The sequence below is a fragment of the Falco naumanni genome, chromosome 20, assembly GCF_017639655.2.
Source record: "Falco naumanni isolate bFalNau1 chromosome 20, bFalNau1.pat, whole genome shotgun sequence".
NCBI classification, from domain to species: Eukaryota; Metazoa; Chordata; class Aves; order Falconiformes; family Falconidae; genus Falco; species Falco naumanni.
In genome coordinates this window covers 2,356,828-2,382,993 of record NC_054073.1, presented here as the reverse complement: position 1 = coordinate 2,382,993, position 26,166 = coordinate 2,356,828, and the positions used below count along the sequence as shown (strand labels likewise).

At 58.3% G+C, this 26,166-nt stretch overlaps 1 protein-coding gene across 5 annotated transcripts; it reads left to right on the top strand.

Annotated features, from left to right (window-relative positions):
• Positions 1–361: 361 nt before the first annotated feature.
• Positions 362–26,166, top strand: CADM3 (cell adhesion molecule 3). Of its 5 annotated transcripts, XM_040618665.1 has the most exons (12): positions 362–753; positions 2,400–2,642; positions 14,819–14,959; positions 15,153–15,305; positions 15,524–15,661; positions 15,899–16,069; positions 16,680–16,770; positions 17,165–17,334; positions 19,345–19,467; positions 20,579–20,704; positions 21,207–21,272; positions 21,768–26,166. In XM_040618665.1, exons 2-12 carry the CDS (start codon positions 2,513–2,515, stop codon positions 21,884–21,886), a joined length of 1,428 nt encoding a protein of 475 aa, XP_040474599.1. In that variant the 5' UTR covers positions 362–753; positions 2,400–2,512; the 3' UTR covers positions 21,887–26,166. The 5 variants fall into 5 exon arrangements, with proteins under 5 accessions (XP_040474599.1, XP_040474600.1, XP_040474601.1 ...); XM_040618666.1 differs by lacking the exon at positions 2,400–2,642 and having other exon boundaries at positions 530–753; XM_040618667.1 differs by lacking the exon at positions 21,207–21,272 and having other exon boundaries at positions 530–753.

Sequence of the window (26,166 nt, the reverse complement as noted above, 5' to 3'; positions counted from 1 at the left end):
CAGCCCTGGGCACACCGCCCAGGTGGCGGTGCTCCCCAGCCGTGGGGTAGAGCCATGGCAGCACAGCGGCTGTCCCAGGCCCGCACCGGGCACCTCGCTGAGGGCACACAAGATGCGGTGGACTCCGGCGGGGCCAGAGCTCGGCCCCGACGGCGCGCTCGGGCCCGCCGAGCCCGGGGAGGGCTCCTCTCTGAGCCGGGCAAGGCTGCGAAGCACGGGGCTGCGAGGCGCTTCGCGGCAGGGCCGGGAGCGGGACCGCCCAGCAGGGTGGGACCCCTCAGCCCAGGACCGAGACCGCCACCGCCACACCGACAAACCGCGGCTCCGCTCGGACCGGGCGCCTGCAGCCTTGGGGGCGGGACGGGGCCCACGGGGACCGCCACCGCCCGCGCCCACCTGCCTCCCGCGGGGAGCCGCGCGTGTGGAGCGCACCACCGCGCCTCGGGACGCGGGGGGGGGGCGGCGGCCGGAGCGGGCATGTTTACAGGGGGGCTGAGCGGGGCGGCATCGGCGCGGCCCCCCCCGCCCCCCCTCCCGCCCGAATGGTCTGTTCCTCGCGCTCTATTTAATCCCCGGCGCTGCCGCACCGCCGGCTCCAGACCGGAGAGCAGCGCTGCGCCCGGTGCTGCTGCCTCCGCGCTGCGGCTCGGCTCGCCCCGGCCCCGCGGGCGCTTGCTGCCACCATGCTGCCCCTCGGCTTCCTGCTGCTCCTCGTCTGCCTCAGCGCCGCCCGGGGAAACCTCTCCCGTGACGGTGAGTGGCGGTACCGGGGCCGGGCGAGCCCGCTCCCCACCATCGCTCAGACCCCTCGCGGCGGGGACCGGCGTGGCGCGCCCCTCCCTGGGAGGAGGGGGGGGGACACCGGCCGCGCGCGACAGGTGCGGGGGGGGGGCCGGTGGGACCGGGCTGCGCCGTTATGTGGGTCAGGCGCGGCGGGGACCGACAGGTGCCGCCCGCCCCGCCCCGGCCCTGCCCTCGGGGCCCGCCCGCGCCGCCGCTGGCCCCGGGTGGATGCGGCCCCGGGCGGCCGGCGGGGCTCAAGGTCACAGCGGCGCCGGTGTTGCCCGCTGTGTCCCCCTGTGTCCCCCTGTCGCCGCGTACCGCCCGGGGCGGGGCCGGGGCGGCGGAAGGTTCCAGACAGGCCCCGGCGGGCGGTGGCGGAGCCCGGCCCCTCCCGGCGCTGCCCGCGGCGGGGCGGGTGGAGCCGCGGGGAGGGGGCCCCGGCGGATGGAGAGTCCCCGGTGGGGCAGAGCCGCCCCCTCCCCCCAGCGGGATGGCGGGCGTTGGTGGCGATCCTGGGGTGGGGGGGGGGGGGGGGCAGGGCAATGAAGCCCCCGGGGGGTGGGGGTGACCTCCTCAGGGTGGGGCGAGTCCCCCCTGTCCCCCGGCAAGCTGGAGCCCTCGGTGGGAGCTGCTCGGTCGGCCCTCCCTTCCCGCGGGCGGTGGGCTCGGGAGGGGTGGCCGCTGCCCACCCTGCGCCGCTGGCATGGCGGCTGGGGGGTCCTCCGTGCGGAGGCATGGCACTGGGATGGAGCGGCAGCCCTGCAGACAAAGGGGCTTACCCGACCCGCGCCCCCGCGGTGGACGGCCCATCCTGTGCCAGGCAGCTGCTGGTGGGGTGCCACGAAGCAATTGTCATTTTGTTAAGGGCTTGTCAATGGCAGTACCTTGTTTTCCATAACCCTTCGGCTGCGGAGTCCTTGCTGGATTGCCAGCACTTGCCGCTTAGGGCCTGTAATTCCCAGTGGGCTACTGGCAGCTGTGTTTGCCGTGTCGGGTGTCGCTGGTTGTGATAAAATTGCTGTGTGCATTTGGATGGGGAGATGCAGCAGCTGTCTGGGGCTGGGCCTCTGTCCCCATGCTGCACGTTCTCGTTTGGGAGGGGGGGTGTTGCAGAGATTGGCAGCCAGAGAGGGTCCAGTTGCTGTCTGAATCCCTGGCCCATGGCTCACTGGAAGCAGGGAGGTGATTCTGACATCAGTACGTGACCCTGGATCGAGGGTCCCAAGGGTGGCATGGCAGAAGAAGCATGGTACAGAGGGTGAGAGATGTGAAGCCAGCAGCCTCCTGCCCACAGCTTGGGCTGCCTGTGCTGGAACAAGGAGCCAGCCTCCCACCCGCCTCCCCCATGGCCTGTCCGGGGGTGGTGCAGGTTGGTGGCTGCATTCCCATCCACGAATCCCAGGATTTATTCTGGTTACAGCCATGGTCCTCCTACAGGAGCCTGAAAGAGTCACTTGGGTGTGGGTGATGCTCAGTCCTACGGCACACAGATGTCCTGGCATCCTGTGCATGGCAATGCTCAGCATGTGGGTTGGAGCTGGGCAGGAGAGGGTGGCTGAGCAGTCCAGCAAGCACTCACGTGAGGAGGGGTGGCAGTGACCTGAAGTTGTGTGTAGTCCTAGGGCTGGATATAGCGTGGATGATGACACTGCAAGATTTCTTCCAAGGCTGGCCTGCTTCTGTGACCCAACACTGGCCATGAGCTGCCAGGCTTGCCGTTGTCTGTCTGATGCAGCGAGACAAACAGACCCTCAAAAAGCCTTTGGGAGCAGAGGAGACAGATGGTTGGAAGATGCTTGAAAAGAAGCTGCTGGCATGTCTTCACAGTTGCTGCCTTATCCTTGTGGCTCTCCAGCCAGGTGAGCCCCTCTGCAGCACCCTTCTTTGGGCAGGGATGGAGTAGTTGTCTCCTCTCCTTGAAGAAATGCTCCTCCAGCACTCTGGATTTTGAAGCTGCAGCTGCGGTGGGGCCCAGCAGAGCCCCTTGAAGCCACCTAGGCACTGTGTCAGTGTGCTTGGCTGGTGTTGTGCTGCTGTCGGCAGATTTCTAAGTGTTTGGGCTGGATGCGTGGTTGTCTTTGCTGTGAGAATTATTCCACTCGGGAGTTGTGTAACCCTTTTTGTTTGAACAGTACCCTACTGTTGTCCCGTAGGAAGCCACAACATGCTAAAACCAGACTTCTAGGGGCTTTTTTAGCCTGTGCTTGGTAGCAACCTCATCCTGCTGTGGCACTGGCATCGCACAAGGAGCGCCACCATCCTGTGGCAGTGAGGGGGGAGGCTGGGCAGCTTCTGTGGTGCAGCAGGGACCTGAGCTCAGGTCTCTCATCCAGTTACCTCCTGCTGTACCAGTCCACTCATTGTGTGTGCTTCTTTTGCCAGCTTCAGTGAAGCTTCAGTGTTGAGGGTCTTAGGGCTGTGTCTGCCTGACCAGGTATAGAGGCCAGGGCTGCTCTGTCACCTCCTGTAGATGCTGAGGCTGGTTAGATGGCTTGAGCCCATGCATCCCTGTTGGCTGAGGAGAGCCTGGAGACATCTTGATGTGTCTGAAGCCTGCCTGGTGTTTGCAGAGAGGCAGGTTCAGGAAACTATCCCCTTCTTTCTGAAGCTGGTGGAGGTGTCTGCTCAGCCAGGCCATGCGGGAGGAGCTCTCTCTGTCTTGGGGGAATGCCCTGTGCTTCCAGCTGGTGTCCCTTCTGTAACAAGTCACCTGCCCTGTCTGTGTGGGAATGGTGTCTAGTGGTAGGAGCACAGGGCTGGGGGAGAGGTTTGGACTCTTGCAGGGCTCTTGCCATCTCCAGCCTTGGAGCAGATGATGGTTGCGGGTCCTGTAGTCCTGCTCCCTCAGGAGAACCTTTGGAGAGGTGTCAGCACTGGTTAGGATCCAGGTTGTGGGAGGCTGTGCGTGACCTCCAGCCTGTAGCATCAGCTCCAGGCAGGTGTCAGGGAGCCCTGGTGTGCAGAAGTGGGATGGTAGAAGCCGGGCAGTTGTCTGAATCTAACGTAATCCTTTGATTGCTGCTTACGGCAGTGCTTTTACCCAACTAATGTGTGCAAATGCCCTGTTCTCACATGTCATTAGGGCTCACCATATGCTACAAGTCTCTTTCTGTGCCAGCACAAGCCCTTGGCACTAGAGTAGAGGAAGCAGTGACATCCCTGATGAGGCAGTGGTGGTGTGCAGGCATGAGAAGAGGGAGTACAACCAATCTGCATCACTCGATACCTGGATGGCCTGATTTTGGATGACTCTGATCTGCTGCCTGGGGGAAGCGAGCTGTTCTCACAGCAACGATGCAGCTGGGATCAGCATGTCAGCCAGAGGAGAGCATCCCTGCGCGAGCAGCTGGGCGGAGGGAGCCGGACGGGGAGCACGAAAGCCACCACTCAGCTGTCTGGCACAATGTGTTAGGCTCAACAGGCAGTGCTGGATTTTAAGACAATACATGGGATCAAGTGCTGCAGAGCTGCCCTGCCGCATACCCAGACGGTGAGAGGACATGCTGGCACTGCTGCTGTGGGACAGGAATTTTGCCACTGTCCTGATAATGGCTTAGATTTTGGCATGATCTGCAACACTGAGGCTGGGGTGTTTGCTGGGAGCATGGTAGTTTCATCTGCTGGCCAGAGGAGGAATCCTCAACAGACTGGGGTGTTGCTGCTGAAGCATGAGTTCAGTGCCTCCCAAGCGTGGGTACCCTGACCTCTGGAAGGAAATGGAGGGAAGCACCCTACTTGCCCAGGGTTCCCCACTTGTGAGGTCTCCTGCATGCTAGGCACTGCCTCTTCTTTCTCTGCTTGATATTCTTGCCTTGCCGGGGTGTTGGAATTGCTGGAGTAACTGGAGGTGTCTACATCTGGGTGGTCACCCTGGTGCTGGCATAGCCAGGCACCTAGCCAGATGGAGGAATCAGCATTAAAGCTAACGTTCTTGTTTGTTTCCGCTAGGTTCGTATTAACATAGCTTTACCCCAATCCAGGGTGTTGCATGACCATTCAGATCCTTGCAGGAGAGGAGCAGCATGAGGGAGGAGGTGGTTCAGGATGTGAACATGTGTTCAAAGTGCCTTTGCTGGTGGCAGCATGGTGGTCTTGGAGCTTGATGGGCTCTGCTTGCATGCTGCTGGGCGTGTTCTCCTGGGTTCCACCAGTTTGCTGCTGTGTTAAAGCTGCTGCAAAGCATGGTCTGCTTGTGCAGATGCCTGCTGGGAAGTGTTTTGCTCCCCGCATCAGCATTTGGTGTGGTACCCCTAGTGCCCAGCCTTGTGTCCACCTGAAGTGCTCTCAGGGCTCCTTTTACAGCCCAGGCAATGGCTTGGTCATGCAGGTTGTCTGATGCTGTGTCTGCACAGATTGAATTGCCTCCTTGTTGCTTGGCTCTTCAGTGACTCCATGGGACCTTGAAAGGTGATGCCAGTGCTGTAACACCCACGTAGCCAGATCTGATCCTCCTCCTCTGAATTACTGGGTCAGCTCAGCTTGAACCATCTGGTCCAGTTCTCTCCCCTCTGCTCTTGGCCAGGCACCTGCAGCCATGAAGCAATGCAGCAGCAGGGCCTTCATCATGCAGTGATGGTGAGGTGTAAGTGATCTCCCTGGTGCCCCGGCTCCTCTCTCCACCTGTGAGGGCAGTTCGGGGACAAGGCTCTCCATCCTGCTCTGAAAGAGGTCCTGCTTTCACCCAGGGCAGTCTCAGCCCCTCTGCTGCAGTCACAGCCGGGGCTGGGCTGTGCGGTCGCTGTGGCAGGGGGTGGGCTGCGCTGGCTGAGGGGGAAGGAGAGGAGCTGGATGCAGCAATGCCATGTGTTGTGTTTGGGCAGCCCTGCAGCCAGAAGCACTAACCCAGACAAGGCTACCTAAACCAAGCAGTCAGTAGCAGCGGAGGGAGGTGGAGAAGCTGAGATGTGTGATGAGGGCTGGGCAGGAATGTACTTAACCATTCCAGTCACCTGCCTGGCGTCAAGCTCTGCCTCTGCTGTAATGCAGGCTGAGGGCACAGGGACTGGTGTACACATGGGCAGGCATTGGACACTGCAGCTCCCACCGCTCAGGGATTGCGGATGCTCCCCAGTGTCACACAGACATGCTGGAGGGCAGCAATGCTTGCTGTGGAACCAGATGGCAGCATCTTTCCAAGTGACCCTGGAGTTTGCCTGTGGCTGTGGAGCAGCAGAGCTGTGAGCTTCCCCTTGCTACTGCGGAGCCCTGCTCAAGGGGACTTGCCCCTTCCTCGGGTAACACTCCAGGCAGCACTCCATCTACAGATGCTCTTCCTCACCTTACAATGCTTCAGATGTATTTATTGGCAAGCCCAACATGGAGCACTAGCTTTTCCACACCACTGCTTTTGCTGCTGCTTTCAGTTTGTTGTTTCCAGGGAGAGCTAGTTCCGACACTTATGGTTGGAGTGGCCAGCAGCACAGAGACCAGCAGACTTCTTTGGCTACCTGCTGCTGCACAGGAGCTGGGTTCGCTTTCTCAGTCTGGAGACAAGTGCAGGGCTGACTGCCAGAAGACAGGACTTGTTGGGACCGTGTTGCCCCATGCACCTTGGGGACCTGTTTTCCAGAGGTGGGATGTGTTTGGTGCCTGTGCTGGCACTGTGCCCAGGGCAACAGTTCCTTGTGCTCCTTTCTGCTGCTATCAGGCTTGCAGTCTGCTGGTCTGATGTGCGGTGGAAGCCATGGGAAGATGGGCTGAGTGGTGCAGCATGCTGGTGATGGTGCTCCTACCTTGGCTGTGTGCTGCAGGGCTCTGCTCTGAGCTTGTCTTTAAGCATCCTCACCCTGAGCAGATGAACACAGGAGCGGGTCACCATCATGGCACTTTCCTGGGCGGCTTTGTTTTGCCTCAACACCTCACCAGCTCTGGTTTCTGGCTTTTTGGGGTTTTTTTGTCTTGGGACTTCATCTCTGAAAGGGACAGACCATGCAGCAATGGAGATGACCTGGTTGCAGCCAGAGCAGAGTGCTCTGTTCTCCCTGGGCATCCATTGGAGTGTGGGGACCCTCTGCTACAGCTGGGCACAACAGAGTATCCACCACAGTCACCTGAAAGACCAGTGGGTTTGAACCTGCATTTTAATCTTCTGAAATAACTCTTCTCTCCTGTCTTTCTGGGAAGTCAGGAGGAGGTGTTAGTGCGTGGTGCTCATTGGCAGGCACACTGTCCCCTAGAAGGGGTTTCCCCATTTCTTGCATTACGAATATTCTCTTGCACAAGCTTGTATGTTTAATCCTCGGACAGTTGGGAATGACAATTTCTCATGCCAGCTTGGGCAGAGCTCTACTGAAAGTGCTTGGATGCCTGCAAGGCAATGAGAAATGTACCAGGGCATCCAAAGCAACCATTTCTGAGACATCTCGCTGGGCAGGCAGGAGATCCTTAAAACAGAACTGTCAAAGCAAAGAGCTTGTTCCCTTGGCAACAGTCATGTTGGAGATTGGCCTTAGGGTAGGAGCTAAGAAACATGCTCAAAAAAGTAGTTATCAGCTGTTTGCTGTCAAACTGGAGGAGGGCCCTGGGAGAGGGGTCACCCTGCCTGGCTCTGCTCCCTGCTGCTCTGTGCTGGAGAGAGGCCTGGGATGGGAAGGTCCTGGGGGGGCTTGCTGCTTGTTTGCAAGGGAATTAATCCTGTTTTGGAGGGTCCCAGGGAAGGTCTGATGCTGAGATTGGCTGTCACAGTGCTTGGGTGATTTGTGGTGGCCCAGAATGGGGATTTTCCCCTCTTTGTCTCTGCCCCGCCTCCTCCAAGGACTTGCCTGTCCTCAGCAGGCTTGCAGGTGCCTGAGCTGGGGTCTCCGCTCTCCATGGGCGGGCTGAAGCTTTGGGCTTTGGCCAGTGACTTGCAGGCTGTGATGTCAACAGATCCTCTTAGCCCTGGAGCTGGCTGCCTGTGGCCTCAGAAGGAGGTGATCACGGTGCTTGGTGCTGGGATTCCCTGATGATGATGATGCCTTTTGCTGAGCTAACTGGCCACCACACTGGTGTGAATGTGCAAACATGACAGTGAGCCGCCAGCAGTGGCCTGCATTTGTACGGCTGCCAAAGCTGCAGGCAGGAGCTGCTGCTGCCATCAGAGGGGTTCCCCAGCTCCCTTGTCCCCCGACCCCCATCCCAGCTCTCTGGGGGGGCTCGTCCAGCCCTGGGGCAACTGGAAAAGCAGCGGATGCCTGGCAGGGACCAGGCTGTGTCGTTTGATAGGGCAGAAAGCTGGTCCCAGAGGAGAGGCTGCTCTCCAGCTCTGCTCTGATATGTGGCATCAGAGGGAGGAGTGTGGTGAGGATGTACACAAAGGCATGCAGGAGGGGTTCAGTCAGCTTGCTCTAAAAGGAGTCAACCAGGGCTGGAGGAGGAGGGCATCCTGTGGGCAGAGAGCTTCAGCAGCACCTGCATGCAACCAGTCTCTCTCTTCAGTTGCTTCTCTCTTGGCTGCTGCTTGATTGCTAATTGCTGGCCATGTTTCAGTTGCTTAACCCTGGTCAGGTGTCACAGGCAGCTGTCAGTTTTCACTGCACCCCTGGGCAGAGTCTGTCAGGGAGGTGACTGCGGTCCCCCACCCTGGGAGGAGGATGCAGCTCTGCAGTTTGCTGGTGGTACTCAGGGGCCAAGTGTTGGTGCCCCTTGACCAGGACCCTGCTGCTCAGGGCTGCTGGAGACCATTGACGGGGTCCTGCAGCCTGTGACCAAAGTCTCTAGCATGGTCTTTGGAGAACCTGGCAAAGATCCAGGGTTCAGAGCAGGCTGTGGTGAGGAGCCGAGTTCCCTTGCTTTGCCACTGCCCAGAGAATGCTCATGTACACATCTGCTTTCAGAGAAATAGTACAGAGCTTGGTGTTTAGGGTGGGAAGTCAGTGTTTTTCATGTGGACCATGCCTGAAGGCATGAAGCCCCTGGACTCAACTGACCACCTCGTGCACAAGGATCAAGGTCCTATCACATTGGGAGCTCGGATGGCAGGTTCCCTTGTCTCTCCCCCCGTTAATCTCTGGATCTTTCACCCCACATCACAAGCCCCCGAAGCAGAGGGCTTGGCTGTTGAAGAGCCAGCTGTTGAAGAGTGATGTATCATCACAGCATCCCTGTCTGAGGAAATCTGGAGTTCAGAGCAGACTCATAGTGGTTGTGTGTCCCACTTCCAGTGAGCATTTGTGTTAATGAGACAGTCGTTTGTCACCCTGAGATCAAATCCTTCCTTTGTGGGAAAGAAGGGTCGGAGGATGGCTGCTGTGGACTAGAGATACAAGGATGGGAGCTGACAGGGGCCAGAGGGAGGTTTTGGCTCCAGAGTGCAAGTGGGGATACTGGATGGATTTTTCCCTATGAGGGTGAGGAAAACCTGGGAAACTTCCTGAAGTGCCTGGATGCTACAGCCCCTCTGACCTTGCTGTGCTGGGGAGAATCACCTGCCCAGCCTGAGAGTGGGATACTTCTGCTTGCTGAGACGGCAGCTGGGTGATGGTATGCAGGGATGTCCTCTCCTAGGTCAGCCTGGCCTCTTGCATCCCTTCCACCACCACCTTTTGACTGTCAGCCTGGCTCTGTCTGCTCCCTTTACTTCCTGCTGCCCCTGTTCTCCTCTGCATCGCACTTGCTTGTCTGGCACAGAGCCATCCCATCTTGCTAGTTTGCTTCTTGGTGACAGCACTTGGTGTAAAGCCTTGCAGCCATGAGAGGTGTCTAAATGCCGCAGGACTGGAAAAGGAGCCGGCCTTGGAGTTGTTGCATGAAGGGCCCCTTACCCTGTGGCTCCTGGAGGGATGCATCCTCTGTCTGAGGGCTGAAGCATGCTGGTGAGGCTGGCTTCTATGGGCAGGCATGCAGGGAAGAGGAGCACAGGGTGGTATTGAGCAGATGGACTGAAACAAGAGCAGGTTTCCCCCTCTAACAATCTGGAGCAAGTCAGCTGCCAGTGAGGAGGAGCCTGGAAGTTGAGCTTTGGGTATCCCAGACTGTGGATTCACACACTGCTCAAATCAGCTTGCAAGCAAGCTTGCACAGCAGATGTCTGAGCCTGCTTGGCTGGGTTTGAAATGCACAGAGTTCAAAACTGCCACCTTGGCCAGGCTGCTCCAGTGTCACTGCACGGGAAGGGTGCCTGCGGCTGGAAATGGAGCTTTGCAGTTCATGACTGCTGAGTGAATTATTAAAATACAGTCCTTGGAGAGGAGATAACTTGCCTTAGAAAATGTCTGTGTCAACAGAGATAAATTGGATCTTTATGATGATGAAACTAGACTAAATAGAAAAGAATGAGGAAAATGACAAGTGTTGGGTTTTGGGCAGTGGCTGCAGACTGGAGGTGTTTGAGGGAGTTGAGCAGTGGGTGTTTTCCTGAGGGGCTGCTTCTGCCCAAACAGCAAGGCTTTCGCAGCCTGGGGGGGCAGGCTCAGGTGCATCTGTGGTGGGTGTGCCTATGAGAGGGTCCAGGCTGCTCCAGGTGAAATAGCTCTGGGAAGGCAGGTGGCATGCCATGGTGTTTTGTTGCAAAAGCCCCCAGAAATGTGGTGCTGCAGAGGATTCATGTGTCTGTGCACGGGAGGGTTCTGGGGCTGGCAGCAGCTTAGCTGCAGACCTTTGAGTGAGGGATGTGTGTGCCAGCAGGTCCTGCTGCTGGGCTTGGGGAACCGGGGGGGGGGGTGGGGGGAGGGGGAAGTGTGCATCATTTTTCCCCTTCACAAATAATGAATGTAGCACCCCTGCAAAAGTGCACAGGTTTAATTAATGAAACATTGAATTTTCTAGAGTCTAATTTCACTGTGCTATGTGGGATCAGAAACAAACACGGGTGGCAGCTCTTGGCCAAAAATGGGGCCTGGTGAAGCCTTTGCTATGGTGTTTCCTGGGGTGGCTGAGGTTGCTCGGCCTGTCCCCGGGTCAGCGGCAGTAACTAAGGCATTGCCGTCCCTGCCTGTGGTGTGTGTGGATGGCCTTCTCCAGGAGAGAACTGGGGGGAGAACTGGGTCCTCTGCCTGCCAGGAGACCTTGCTGCTGGCCTGTCATCTGCAAAATAACTTTTCACCTTTTTGCAGGATGATGGCAGGGGCCTGAGGTGGCCGTTGAAGCTTGAGTGGCCCCTGGGGAGGGGTAGATCTGCGGGGTCTGCTTCCCCTCCTGGAGAGGAGATCACTGAGCATGGGAGGGCTGTTGGCCATGCAGGCAGATGTGGTCCTGGGCTGGCCGTACCTGCTCAAGCCCAGCGGAGCGTGGGGAGAGCTGGATTCAGGTGCCTCATCCCTGCAGAGCAATGCTGGCATCCCTGGGGCCGTGCATTCACCTCCTTTACCCCAGCAGGAGAGCAGAAGCTGTCCTCCAGTGCAGCCCAGTGCCAAGCCCTGCCAGCATGCTGGGACTTGGGCTGCGCAGCCCCTCCGGCAGGGGCAGCCCCAGGGGCTGCTTTGACTGTTGTGCGGTGTTGCAGAAGGAGAATGAGGGGACTGTGCCAGCCCGGGCTGTCAGGTGGTGGTAACTCCGTGCTGGCAACTGTCACTAGCGCAGCCAGGGCGGATGCTTCCCTCGGTGTCCAGCACCTGTCCCTGGGCTCCTGGGGGCTGTTGTAACCAGCACTCCAGGAAGACAGGAAAGCTTTTGCCGCAGCCAGCTTGCCGTCCTCACTCTGCTCCCCCTCGTGCCTCCAAGCACCTGGGATGCTGCCCAGGGCCTCACAGGGGGCTGGGCCCCCGGGGCCACGGGCTTTCTCATGTGCTTGCACCCCCCACGATGCTGTTCAAGGGCTGTTGCAGGGTGGTCTAAGCTGCCCTTCATCTTCCTTGAGAACCCCCAGGATCTGATCAGAAGGATGCACTGGGCCCCGCTGAGGCTGGAGCTGCTGGATTTGGAAGTAGTCGTGGTGCGTGAGGCATCTTCCTGCTGGGAGTGCTGCTGTCCCCAGCCACAGGATGGCAGCTCTGTCCCTTGTGCCCACCTGCCAGAGCGGTATTGCCAGTGAGGGTGGCAGTGAGGCTGCCGGGGGACAGGGACCCCACAGACCATGCCTTGTTCCTCGCGGGCCGTGGCAGGAGCAGGTGGGGCTCCCTGTGGTGACACTTGCTGCTCCTAGGGCCCTGCTGCCGCCTCCTCTGTCCCACGGGCAGCTCCTGTGGTGGCTCTGCCCCTATTCTGTCAAGGGCCAGCAGGTTACAGCCATGGCAGTTTTTAATTAAATCAAGCTGCACTGGCGCAGGGGCCCAGCCGTGCCCATCTGTTCCTCCAAGCTGTCGGGCGCACGGTGCGGAGGCGAGCCCAGTATCTGGGTCGTGCTGGAGGGTGCAGTATGGCAGCCCAGAGGGGCTCTGCTACGGGGGCCAGCACGGGGCTGTGGACACAGCCCCACGCGAGATGCTGACACGAACGCTGGCAGGAGAGCCAGGCGTTGCTCGGCAGCTCTCACAGAAGCGTGGCCTTTGGTGGGGTTGGAGACCCATCTTGGTGGTCCTTGGCTGTACAGCTGTGACCCAGGGAGGGAGAAGGGAGGTCTTCAGAGAGGCCAAGCTAAAGCTTCAGTGGGTCTGTGTGGTGCCCTGTGTCACCTGGCAGGGGGGTGGGGGTGGTGGTATTGCCTGGCCTCTACCCAGGGGAAACACACCTTGCTCTGTTTAACCTCTCCCCACACTAATACCTTAATGAGGCCAGTGCTGTGGCAGGTGATGGTAATTGTGTTAATTAAGAGTTCGGGTCTGTTCTGTGTAGGTTTTAGACCCTGTCCTCAACTGCATCTGAGTTGGAGTGGTTTTGAATTTGGACAACAGTGGCTTGCAACTGCCTAATCCCCTAATTATGGTACTAGCAGGACAAAGGCATCATTAACCAAATTAAAACAAGCCGACAAGCAGATCTCCTAGTCAGGAGAAGCGGACAGAGAGCTGTGGCCTTGATTCCTGGCTGAGCTGCAGACCCCAGCGGGTGAAGTGGCAGAGGTGTGCCCCTCACAGTAGAAGGGAGGATGTTTCTGCTTCCCCAGTGCCCTCCCCAGCATCAGAGGTCTTGGTGGTCCTCACCAGAGCTCCCACTGTACCTGGGTATCGAGCAAGCTGGAGACATGTCGGTGAAGGACCTGGGTTGTGATCAGCAGCTGGGAACGGGCTGTAGAGCAAGGCTCGAGAGCTCTGGCTGGCTGGTGCATAGGGAAGGTTTGGTCACCACCTGTAAATGTCTGCAGGGAAGATGTGAACCAAAGGCCCTTCAGCTCGCTGGACAGGGGTCTAGCGACAGCTGAGGACCAGCCATCAAACCCAGGCAGATGGAGAGGAGTAAAACTTCAATAGCAAGCATGAAACTTTAGTGTAAGTGACGGGGAGTTTCCAGGGGCTGGAGAGAGAGAGTGTTTACGCTGGGAATCTTTTTAATCTCAACTTGATGCATCTGTGGTAATCGTGGCTGTTGGAAATGGGCAGGGATTTACACTTTGCAGCCTGGGCTTGCTTTCCTGGAGTTTAACAGGAGCCAAGTGGTCCCTAGGATGCCTGGCAGCCTCATCCTCCTGTCCTCCTCCAAAACCTCTTCACTGCTTCCTGCACCCTGCAATAGCTTTGGGGAATTTGCAGTGTGAGCAAGAGGAGATAGTTCCCTTCACCATTTGGCGTGGAAAAAGGGGAAATCCAGCCACAGCTGCTTCCACCCCTCTCTTTCCAATAACTAGAGCTTCTTCCAGGCAGTGAATATCACGCAGGAAAACAAGCCTGTGAAATCAGGACTGTGTGGGTACACAAGCAGTGTTACCCAAGGCTTGGGGGTCCTGAGGCCAGCTCCCTGCCTAAACATGAGTAACTTGGGGTGGCATAAAAAATGACACCTTGTGGAGCCCCACATCCAGCACGTGAGCAAAGTGCAAATAGTAGCAGCATCTGTGTTCCTCCTTCTTGTCTGTGTGGCTGCCTGTGGACCCAGCTGGGTGAGGAGGGTGCACTGGGAGAGCCAGCATCCCCCTTTTCCCTGTGTAGCGCAGGAGAAGTGTGAGCAAGAGAAAATCCCCTTAAGGAATGACATGGAGAGAAGGCCACTGATTGCACCCCACAGGCTGCACTCAATGGACCATGGATGTTTTTGCTGGAAGCAGCTGTGGAGATGGCCAGTGGAGCATCCTATTGCATGGTGTGCTTGGCACAGAGGCACCATTGGTGCAAGCCCCAGCTTGCTGGCACTGCCAGGGTGGTGAAGCAGAGCTTGCTGCCTCCCCAGGTGACTTCAGCTGGTGTCTGTGCTATCAGGCTCTCCTGCTGCCTCCTGGTATACCCCTGCCTGGATCTGCTCGTGCCTGGTGGGCAGCAGCTTGCTTGGCTCTTCCAGGGGCTGTGGTTGGAGCCAGGCCTGACACTGATGTCTCTGCAGGTTGGCACGGAGCTACTGCGTAGGGACAGCAGCATCCCCGGAGCTCCTGTCCCAGCAGGTGCTGCAGGTTGGACAGCAGGACAGATCCTGCCTGCTGACCCTTGCTTCTGCAGCTGTAGGGGGATGTTCCCTGCTGGGGAATGAGATAGCAGTGGGAGATCCAGGCTGACACCTGTGCCTGTGAGCAGGACCCTGTTGTCCCCAGGGTGTGTAGGATGGCTCTGCTCCAAGTGTGCTGCTTGTGCAATAGAAACTCCTTGTCCCTAGAGACACACACCCACAAGCACGTGTGTGTGAGCACACATCCATGCTCAAGGGGCTGTACAGATGCTCCCAGACAGACACACAAGCATGTTGACATATGCTTGCACTGACGGTCTCCCTGGATCCAGCCAGACATCTGGCAACATCTCCTCCTCCTCCCCATGCTCCTCCATGCTGCCACCCAGAGCAGCGGCGCCAGTGTGACCCACTCCCCCTACCCCAGTCTGTGTAGCCTGGCCATCTAGGGCTTGGGGTCAGCTGGAAAAAATGTGGTTTTCCCAAGCAAGCTGGATTCAGCCCAGCACTGGAGCCCTATTTGTTCCAAGGGTTTTGGGGAATCCACTGTGTTCCTCCTTCCCTTCCCTTGCTTGCTCAGTGATGTTTGTGCACACCTGGGGAGAAGTGATGCCCAGGACCTCTGCTAACCTCTCCTGTCTGTGTCCAGAGAGCCAGCCCACAACGTCAGATGAGACCGTGGTGGCCGGTGGTACAGTGGTGCTAAAGTGCCAGGTGGAGGATCCTGATGACTCCTCGTTGCAGTGGTCCAACCCTGCCCAGCAGACCCTCTACTTCGGGGAGAAACGAGGTACATGTACAGGGGAAGGCTTCCTTGGGGAGAGGAGCTAGCTCCAGGACTGGAGTGATGGCGGGGCAGAGAGAAAGTGGACCAGGGCCAGTGGTGCCCCTATACCGATGCCACCAGGCAAAATACGAGTTAGCGGAGGAGAGTGGTGGTGGTACTGAGCCTGTCAGTCACCCTATTGTCCCTTTTCCCCCAGCCCTGCGCGATAACAGGATCCAGCTGGAGAGGTCCACACCCAATGAACTGACCATCAGCATCAGTGATGTAGTGCTGTCGGATGAGGGGGAATACACCTGCTCCATCTTCACCATGCCTGTACGGACTGCAAAGGCTCTGGTCACTGTGCTGGGTAAGTCATCAGTGGCAGCCTGCTCCCGATCTGCCTGCTACTGCCCTGCCTGCTAGATGCTGTCCATATAGCTGTTCATCTCTGCTAGTCCCGTATCCCTACCTGTTAACTCGTACATGCTGTGTTTATTGACATGTTTCTGCACGTACATCTGTCTGTGGGTGGCAGCACACACACAGCTAATAGGCTGTTATATTTCTTGCCGCCTCCTCTACCAGGAATCCCCCAGAAACCCCAAATCTTCGGCCATGAGCAGCCCATTGATGAGGAGAAGATAGCCCGGCTGACCTGCCGGTCCTCTGGCAGCAAGCCCGCAGCCCAGCTCCGGTGGAAGAAGGGCAACAAGGAGCTGAAGGGTGCGTGCTCAAGCAGTGGGGCTCTGCCCTGAGGGACTAGGGTGGCTGGGGAACACCATGGAGGCAGGTGGGGCACCAGAGGCTGCAGATGTGCCCAGTGCTGGACCACCCTGGCATCCTATGCTACTGCCAACAAAGGGAGGGGGACAGGGTGTCCCCTGCTCAGCATGTGTGTCAGCCTTATGCCTCTGCTGGGGTGCTGTGTCCATCAGCTCTAATGGTCCCTTCTTCCCACAGATGAAGGCACTGAGGTGGTGGAGGACCCCAATGGAAAGACCTTCACAGTGAGCAGTCGGGTGGAGTTCCGTGTCACCAAGGAGGACAATGAAGCTGAGGTGACTTGCACTGTGGACCATGAGTCCCTGCAGAACTCTGAGAGGTCGACCACACAGAAGCTGCAGGTTCACTGTACGTGGCATGTGGGGATGATCGGACAGGGCCACATAGTGAAGGGGACAGGGCTATGGAGGTGTGGGAGAGATGGAGGAGTTTTCAACATCACGGCAGTTCAGCAGACATCCCACGCACGGCCCTACGCTTACACGTCCATACAGCTATCACTCATACATGCATACGAGCTCATCACCTGCATGCACAGCAGTCCTGTCACGTGTAGGGCCACGGCACAGTGACACTTCCCCTCATGCATGGCCTTGGTTTCCTCTGCCTGTTCCTGTCCCCTGCCCAACCCCATCTCCTTGAGAGCTGTCTATGCCATCTGCTGCTACCTGTGTGCACCATCTCCCATGTCCTGCCTGTCCCCATTCCCCTTGTCTTGCATGTCCTCCACGATGACGGGGGAGGGCTGGGGGAGCTGCACTGTGCACCCCCAGAGTGCTGACTCCCACCCCAGCACACCCTACCACCCGCAGATATGATGATCACACTGCACCTCTGCACATGCAGAGCTGGGGCCAAGGCAGGGTGCAGCGGCAGGGTTTTGTGGTGCCAGCAGGCCCCGGCACAGCGTGGGGCAGGGACAGGCAGTCACCCAACTCTGCCTCTCCTCCTTTTTCAGACAAGCCAACAGCGAAGATTGAGCCGCATCCCCAGTACCCACGGGAAGGCGAGAAGCTCCAGCTGCAGTGCGATGGGCAGGGCAACCCCATGTAAGGCCCTCCCTTGCCTTCCTCCTGCTCAGCCCTGCCAGGCCCTGGCTAACTTGTCCTCCTGTTGCCACGCTCCCAAAACCACCACTTAGCCCTCCCCAGAGCTTGGGCAGAGCATTGAGGTAGCACTGTGCGGGCTCAGGGCCAGGCACTGGCCTTGTGTTGATGCCAGGCAGGGTTGGGCACCCCACGGAGAGCAGATAAAGCCCCTGTCCTCTCCCTGGAGCAACATATCCATCCCAGCTTATCTCTAAATGGGGTATTTCCCTTCTGCTTTCATACTCCCACACCTTCGTTGCCCCTCTCCACTGGCCAGCCACAGACTCTGCTCTGCCCCAGCCCAGCCAGGGTGCTGGGCAGGGCGGCAGCGCCTCACCACCATCCTGCTCTGCAGCCCCCGGGAGTTCCTGTGGGAGAAGGAGGGAAGTGACGTGCCCCTGCAGCTGAGCTCCGACAGTGTCCTCATCTTCCCCTTCCTCAACAAGAGCGACAGTGGCACTTACGTCTGCACAGCCACCAGCTCCATGGGCAGTGTTGTGGCCAAGTACAACCTCGATGTTAGCGGTAAGCAGGGCTGCGGGGCACCCAGCATCGCCTAGCTTCTCCTGGCAGCTTCTGGTTGGCAAACCTGCCTCCAGCCCAGCTGTGTCTCCTCGTGAATAAGTGCATGGGTCCAGGGAGGGCTGTGGTGGGATGAGGGCTTTGTGGTGCAGGGTGGGTGCGTGCATGCAGCTGGGTCCTGGCACACTCACTGACAGAGTGCTGCATCCCCAGGTCCTCCAGCCACGTCCAGTGCTTGTGTCCTTCCCTACACTGTGCAGGGCTGCTGCCTGGGCTGAGAAGCGCAAAGAGCAGTTTGGGGGTGTTGGGGCAGGGATGTGGCATGGCCCAGGCTGAGCTCAGTCCCTGTTGCTTCCAATGGCTATGTTGGGGGAACTGCAGGGGCTGCAGGCAGGACTCTGGTGGACTCGCTGGGACTGGAGGAAAGGCCAGTGCTTCTGGCCCTGCCACAGGTAGGAAGTGTCTGCATGTCACCACCACAAGCCAAAGAGGGATTTCCAGATGGTGCTGGGGACCCCTCTGAACCACAAGGTGCCCTGGCAGCCTTGCCCCAAGCTTCTGGAGATGGGCCCCGTGGCTTGCCCTGAGCCACTGGAGCTACGGGCTTGCGTTGCATCCTGTGTCCTCAGAGCATATCCCCACTCAACACCCATCATCGTGTGGGAGAGGGCAGCACCTGCCACCTCTCCACATCGTTCAATCCCCTCGCTGCCTTCCCTGCCCCAGCTGCCATCTGCTGCGTGTTTGCTGTCCTTGTGCCCTGCTATGTCCCAGCACCATGTCGCACATGGAGCAGAGCTGTGTGTGGTGTGGGGCTGCAAGTGCTTCTCCAGCCCGGTGGCGGTGCTGCTCCAGCTCCTGTGCTCAGCAACCGGCCCCTTGCCTGGCAGCTTTCCTGTGTTCATAGGAGTCTTACCCTGCATTTTTGCCTTTCAGTTTGGGGTTATCCTCCTCTGCCAAATACCTTGCCATTTTTCTCTTCCAGCCTTGGACTTTACATCTTCCAGCACTTCATGCTCCAGCTCTTCCTTTCCCCATCCCCTTTCCCTGCCCTCCTGTTTTGGGCACTCTTAGCATCCTTCCCCTCCAGCGTGGCTGAGGGTAGAAGGGAGTGCATGGCAGCAACGGCACCTTGGGCACCCTGTTCCCCTGAGTCAGCCCCCTCTGCCTGCCCAGGGTAAGCCCCTAAATGCCTAACCCACTGTGCAGTTGTTCCTTCATCACCCCTTTTGTCCCTGCTGTCCACCTGGTTGTGGGGTCTGTCTGCACAGGGAGTTGCTTCCTGAGCCTGGCAGTGAGCAAATGGCAGCACCCGGAGCCCTCCACACCTATCCAGGAGCACAGCAGTCCCCAGGGGGCTCAGCACCCATCCAGAAGCTCACAACAGCATCTGGGGTGCTTGATACGGTCCACAAGCACATGGCACCCGGAACACCAGTGTCCCTCACATGCTTAATGTCACAGCCCCTGGCAGATGAGCTCCACATCTAGGCTTGGTTCCCCTTGTCAAATTCCCCCTCCTTTTTTTTCCCCCGGAGCCACTCTGGTGTTGGGCACCATCACTGGAGCAGCTGTTTTGCCTGGTGGATCCCTCAAGCCTGCCTGCCACAGGGGCCACTTTGTTCAGCAGTGGGGGAGAGCAGGGACGGAGCAGTCCTTGAGGGTGTGCATAAGAAAGCATAGGTGGCACCTCGCGGTGGGTGATGCTGTGGCCACTGCATTGCCAGGGCTCCCAAGCAGGAGGGGCCCAGTGGAGTCCCTCACCAGAGGAAGGGGTGACAAGGAGTGCTGGCAAGGTAGGAGGTGGGGGCAGATGTTCACAGCAGTGTGTCCCAGAGGATGGTGGCAGGAGGGGGGCCCCACAGCCGAGGAAAGGGAGTTGTGGAAGGAGCTGCTGAGAATAGATCCCACCAGGCTGGGGGGAGCTGGGGTCCCCTCCGATGGGCTCTGTCATGCCTCACTGACACCTCCTAGGGTTGATTTGTGTCCCTGTGTTTTTGTTGTCCTCCCCAGATTTTTCCCAGCTCCCCACCCCACATGTTCACTCCACTCCAGCCCCTCCGCCAGGCCCTTCCCAGTCCATCTCTCATGCTTCCATGGCCACCGCTTCATCCTTCACTCCAGCTCCCATCCAAGGTACTGTAAGCTCCTTTTCTCTCTCTTTATGGACCCACTGCTCCCCAGCCCAGCAGAAGAAGCTCCACAGGCGGATGGTGGTCCAGCCCTTGGCCAGGGACACCCTTGGCATACCCCAGGTGCTCAGCCAGTTTCCAGTTCCTGTGCAGCTGCTTGTTGGCATGTTTGGACTCGGCAGCTGCCGTCTCAGCAATTTGCAGTGGTGGTACGCAACAGAAAGAGCTGAGGTCCTGGAACCTGGGCTGCATAATGCTCCTTCCAGCTCTCCCTGGTAGGCTGTGGCTGCAGCCTGTGCCTTGTGTCCACGTGAGATGTCGCCACTGTCCTGTTGCCTCCCCTGTTGTCTTTCCCTCCCCATCCTGTCTAGACGCTTCCTCTGAACATTTCTCTGATGTGTACTCCCTGAGCTGATGGGGCACAGTGAGAGTGGAGTGGAAGTAGGATTTGTTCCTGTGTACCAGGCCTCATGTGGGATCCCAGCACAGACTGTACAAGATGTGGCTGACTTGGGACTGGCCTTGGGGTGCAGTATGTGGCCATGCCAGCCTGCACATCACTTTCCTGCTGGCACAGTGTAGGGGAAGAGTGAGCCAAGCCTGCCTGTGCTGTGTGCTCAGCCACCCATTCAGGGGCAAAAATCCCACCGTGAGGGATGGGGTGGTGGGATTGTGGCTGTGCCTGAAGGCAGAGGTACCACAAGCTGCAACAGAGTGTGTTGCCAGTGCTGCTCCCTGGGACACATCACAGGCAGCCAGGCAAAGAGATGGGTTTGCCTTGTCACAGCTCTTCTTGGCTGCCTTCTCACCTAGGCAGGGTGCCCAGCGCAGCCACTGGGGCTTCTCTCAGCTTGCTCCCCCCAGGAGCCAGCACTGATGGATGTTGCTTTCCCCTCCTTGCTTGCCCTGCTGCCTGCCTTTTTCTTGCTCCCACCTCAACAGCTGTCGTCTGCAGCAGGATCAAGCTGACTGCACAGAGCCAAGCAGGATCAGGCCTGCTAAGGCACCCACCAGCAGCCCTGAGCAGTCCATGGAACAGCTGGCAGCCTCTGCCATGCAGCAGGGTCTGCAGTGTCATCTTCTCTCTCTTTTCTCTCCTTTTGCCATCTGGGCAGATGCCAGCCCGGTGCCCTCGACCTCCAGCACATACCATGCGGTGATTGGCGGGGTGGTTGCCGTTATTGTCTTCCTACTGCTCAGTCTTCTCATCGTTTTGGGACACTACCTGATCAGACACAAAGGTACGGGGTAGGGGACCTGTATGGAGCCAAGACCCCTGTGCTGTATTGGAGCAGGCAGCGCAGGGTCTGCTCCCCCCCCTTGGTGGGTCTCTGGGAGCAGGGCTATGTATCCAAAGAGAGTGGGTAGCGTGGGGAAGAGAGGCAGCTCCCTGTCCTGCAGACCTGCTTTGTGTCCAGAGAAACCCAGCGCAGCCAGTGTCAGCTGTCTTGGGTTGGGGGATGCTGTGCTGGCACCTACCCCGCGTTGGAGATGTCCCTGTGAGTCCTTGGAGACGGACAGCACCAGGTGGAAGCAGCTCCTACCCCTTATCTCCATCTCTCCTTCATGGTTTGGTACCCAGTGCCCCAGGATTGCCCGTGCCACTGCCCCTGTCTGTGCCTGACCCCACCTCTTCCCTTTCCCTCCCCTCCTCACCATCCCTCCAGCCCTCCGCCTTCCTCTTCCTCCTTCCCCTCCACCATTTCCATCTCCCCATCCCTGGACTTTTCATCCGCCCGACAGGTATGTGCATAAGACACGGGGAGATGGTCACATCCAGACATCGGCAAAACTCAGCAGAGGTGATGTGTGAGTAAGAGCCCCCCGCCCCTGCCCTCCGAGTCCAGCAGAGCTGCTGCCTCTGCCCCGTGCCGTGCTGGCTCCAGGGGCAGCCATGAGCTGAAGCCTCCTTGCAGATGGCAGTTTTGCAGAGAAGCCCTCCAGTTTTATGAGGGGGGAACAAGGATGCGAATGCAGGGAGGGAAGGAGCAGACAGTGGGGAGGGCATGACGTGTACCCTGGAAACGCAGGCAAGGGCTGCTGCCTGCAGAGGGGGAGGCAGTTTCATCCTCTGACTAGAGATGACTGCAAAAGCCTCCAGCAGTCCAGGCAAGGCTTGTCCCGGGGAAACCAGTGACTTTTCCATTTCAGGCCAAACCCAAAGGACTTGCCTCACCTGTGTTTTCCAGCCAACCTTCAGGCTCTGCCACCGGGGCCCCTCCAGGCAGCCCAAATCCCCCTGCTTGTGTGGGAGCAGGGTGCTGGCAGACCCCTGCGTGATGCTGATCCCCTCTCCCCACCCAGGTACCTACCTGACCCACGAGGCCAAGGGGTCAGACGATGCCCCAGACGCCGACACAGCCATCATCAATGCAGAGGGTGGCCAAGCTGGTGGCGATGACAAGAAGGAGTATTTCATCTAGGGGCATCGGAGAGAGTGATAAATGGAGCTAACAGACCCCAATGGAAACAGAAACCAGACCACAAACCCCACTCAACCCAACAGATTTTTCTCGTGCCCAGCACGAGCAGATGGACGGACAGAGGGATGGCAGGACAGAGAGCAGAGAGCGACCGGCCTGAGACATGATGCTTCTTCTTGAACTTGTACAAAACATTATTACTATGAACAGCAAAAGCCCCGGCCCCGTTTGCTTGCTTGCACCTCCATCCCTGCAACCGGCGCTCGCGCAAAACACAGACCAACCAGTGAGTGAGCGACTTTCCTTCTTCCTTTAGACCTTTGCTTTGGTTTTGTGGCTGCTCTTTGCTTTGGGCCCTTGGTTGGGATGTTGGGCTGGGGTTGATGTAGCTCTTTCCTTTGTTTCTCTCCATTTTGGTTTCTTTGATATCCAAGGATAAAATCAGCTCCAGGCTCTGGTGCAAGCTCGGGGCAGCTGGGTGGCCCCTCTGTCATGAACGCTCGCCCTGTGCCTCCCACTGAGAGCTGGGACCCGTATTCGTGTTGCTCCCCTCAGCCTTGGCTGCTGTGTGATGGCCCCAGCTCCAGCTGGGGTGGGGAGTGCAGCTGGTGGGACAGGAGCAGGATGCCAGTGGGCAGCATCTCTGCCTCCAAGGTCTTGGCATGCAGCTGGGGTCGAGCAGGGAGGGACCCCAGGCCCCTGCCCTGATTTTATCCTTGGTGGTTCTTGTCGAACAGTGTCCGTTCAGGAGGAGAACTGTCCTCGTACAGTAGATGTGTGAAGCAGGGGTGAGCTTCCAGGGTGGGAACAACTGAGGCCCCCAGAGAGACTGGGAGCTGCCGAGCACTGCAGCTCCCTGGTCCCACCCCAGCGGGAGGGGGGAGGGCAGAGGGCAGAGGTCTGGGGGAAAGTCCAGAGAAAAAGCCCCAACTTTACAAATTTTCAGATTGGAAATGTTGATTTAAACCATCTATTGAGATGTTCAGTGCAGGAGGCCGCCTGTGTTAGGAGCGCCTGGGAGAACCGGTGGGCCCTGTGGCCATTGCCACTGCCCTCTTTGCCAGGCTAGCTCTGGGGCCGGTGGAGCCTCTGGAAAGGTGTTTTAGACCTGAGGGTGGCTTCAGCCAGAGCTGATGCAGCTGGTGGCAGCGTGGGAGCTGAGCTGGAGAGAACCTCCCCAGTGCAAGCAGCCCAGAGCGACACAAGGCCTGGGATTCCTCTGGCCAAGGAGCGGGGCTCCACCGGGGTCTAGTGCTGGGAGCTGTCTGTCCCCCTTCCCAGGGCAGGTGTGGGCTTGGAAAAGGCCATTTCTCCCTTGACTCCAAGTATGGGGTCAAGCAGGCCAACAGCAGGCAAAATGCCTGCATTTAGTGTCTCGGTACTTCAGGGGTCACCAAGAAGCTTTGGGGGGGCTTGCCCTACCCCCTACTGTTTCGTTCCTTCTTCCAAGACAAAAACAAGAAGCTTTTCCCAGCTTCCCAAACAGTCTCTAGGATCTGCTTGGCCCACCCCAACCACACGCCCATAGGGTGTGGTGCAGGGGGCTATGCGTTTCAGCATCTGCAGGACACCCCACACCCCCCGCAAGGAGCTGGGCCACATCTGTCACCCTTGGGATGAGGTTTTTCAGCTTCCCAGGATCCCGGCATCTCTTGATCTGGACACAAGGGATTTGCAAGAGCCACCCTTCATCTGGGCACCCCTTCAATTTTGGGTTGTCTGGAGGAGGAGAACCTTTTTGGAGGAAGCAGAGCCTTTCGGAAAAGAACAAAAGCCCTTGGTGGCATGGGTAGGCTCGTTGTGGAGGTAGAGGAAGAGCTTGTGCCCTGTGCCTATGGGGCTGGTAAGAGGCAGTGTCGCTCCTGTACAGACCCTGCAACCCCATGGAGGATGCCCACAGGGAAGCCAACGCAGAGTGAGCAGAGCTAAAGGGGGCTGGGGTCGAACAGGCAAGGAAGAAGAGGCATGGCTCGGTGGCAGACAAAGGCTGTGAGTGAGCAGTGCGTTTGTGGCATGTGCACAGATGTGACTAGGTTCACCATGGCTAAATCAGGTGTCAGGAGCAAGCAGGCAACGTGGTATTAGCGCCCTGAGAGAGCCTTTGTCATGCATGGTGAAGAAAACCTGCAGTTTTCTCAATGTCATGCTTCCTTTCCCATCTTTTTGGAGGAGGATGTTGGCCTGGAGCCCCAACAGTAGCTCTGAGCTTGTTTCAATGGATGCAAGCATTGCTACCGGAGATAACACTGCAGATGTCAGTGCTGTTAACTACTCTGCTGCACACTGAACGTGTATGAACGTGTGACCTGATGCTTTGCTGAAGATCTTTAACATCCACTATCAAATAGACTTAATTCCTTCAAATAAAAATGCAAGGATGTCTTCTCATGTACGGTTTAATCTCATTGTAAGTCTGCATTACAAAGAAAGCCCTGACCCAGGGTCTGGGAGGAAAGGGGATTAACTGGTCCCTAGGGAAAGGCAAGTGGGAGCCGAGGTCAGACAGGGCAGTTTGTGCCCCTTTGAGGCAGCGTGGGCACGGCCGTGGCTGGTTTCTCCCCAGCACTGCTGCTTCAGGGGCTGGTGCAGGTGGTCGCTGCTTGGCCCTGGTGAGAGAAGTCTGGATTGGGCCTTTTTGAGATGCTGCATGCTATGGGACATGGCAGGATGCAGCATGGGGAGGACCAGGCACAGGCAGGGCATCAGGGCAAGACCTGCTGCCTGTGGCAGCTGTCAGCAAAGGATGGGCAGGGTCTCACCCTGGGGGGGCCTGTTGTCCTGCGGCTGCCATGATGAGAGGCTGAGTTACGGCCGCAGGTCCTGGAAGCAGTGGGAGCAGGAACGTGAGGCTGCATCTGTAAGCAAGAACCAAAGGGCTCATCAAAGGGTAGATGCAAGGGAGTGGTGGGCCCACTGCCGTGGGCACAAGGGCCGTGGACCTTTGGATGCAGCACAGGTGCATGAGAGATGCACCATGTCACATGTGTGAAGAGAGAGGTGCTGTGGGATGAGCATGGGGGACACAGCCATGAGGCTACGATGGGGCACGTCACAGCATGGGAAGGGTGCGGTGATGGTGCACCCGCTGTGCTGCCAGCGGAAGGTGGGACGGGACACACCGTGTCACGAGCATGATGGAGAAACCACTTTGTGAGTTTGAGGCCCTGATGAATAGGTCACGTCATGGGTGTGAGGTGGGGTAGGAAGGGATGTTTTGGGAGTCCAGGAGCATGGTGGGGTATGCTGTGTGTTGTGCCTTTTGGGGTGATGAATACACCATGCCACGGGTGTGCAGAGGAACAGGTACAGAGCCGTGAGCAGGGACATGACCGGTGCCAGTCATGAGCTGCACCAATGTAGGTGCATTAGGGCGCTGTGAGGTGGAGGTGACTGGGTACGCCGTGGGTGCTGGCTCTGGGCCGTGTCCTGCTGTACACGTGCACAGCGCTGTGGTGTGCTGGGTCAGGCCTGTCAAGAAGGGTTGGGTACCCCACCTCAGCACAATATGTGATGTGGGTTGTGTGAAGGGGTGAGAAGCTCCACCTTGATGTTCACGTGGGGTGATACCCTACACCGTCAGCAACACAGGGAGGCAGCAGGGTACGTGGCATCCCTGGTGTGGCTGGTGATGGATGCACTGCGCTGCACTGCAGAGGGAAGAAGCAGTGGGACAGGTGGTGCTGCTGGGGCGGTGACATGAGGGACATGCTGTCACAGAGGAGAGGGGCCAGCCACTAGGCTCCTGTCCCTCTCTGCTGGTGCCCAGCAAAGCTGGGCAGTGTCACCATGTGGCTAGGAGAGGTGAGGCCTTGGTGGCCCCTTTGAGAGCAGGAGGGCAGTCCTTGTTGGCCAGGGAGCTGGAGGTCCCCTGCCCACATGTCCACCCTGTGCTACCACAGTCACCTGTGCTGGGCCCGCAGCATCCAAACTGGGACACAGCCAGGGCCAGCACGAGGGAGAGCAGGGAGGATCCAGGACCCTGTGGCCCTCATTTGCAGCAAGGCTCGTTCACTCCCACTCACCAGCCCCAGCAAGGCTCCGGTCACTTCCCAGCTGGCACTGAACTCTCAATAGACACGAAAGCCATATTTGTAGGGAGCTCTGGAGACGCCATGGGGCGGCAGCGGGGCAGGGCAGAGGATGGTCTGTGTTGTTGTGCTGTGTTCTTGTATGTACATAAAAGGGAGACAACGAACGTCGATGTGACTTTATAACCTTTCTAATATCCTGTGCTAATCTCGGAAAATAATCCTATAAATATATCTGGATTACACACGTTA

Bases quoted from the DNA above. Each gene is read 5' to 3' on its own strand.
- CADM3 (XM_040618665.1), top strand. From the start codon at position 2,513: ATGCAGCGAGACAAACAGACCCTCAAAAAGCCTTTGGGAGCAGAGGAG. The intron at 15,662-15,898 runs GTGCGTGCTCAA...TTCTTCCCACAG, and splicing joins GGGCAACAAGGAGCTGAAGG to ATGAAGGCACTGAGGTGGTG. The intron at 17,335-19,344 runs GTAAGCAGGGCT...TGTCCTCCCCAG, and splicing joins GTACAACCTCGATGTTAGCG to ATTTTTCCCAGCTCCCCACC.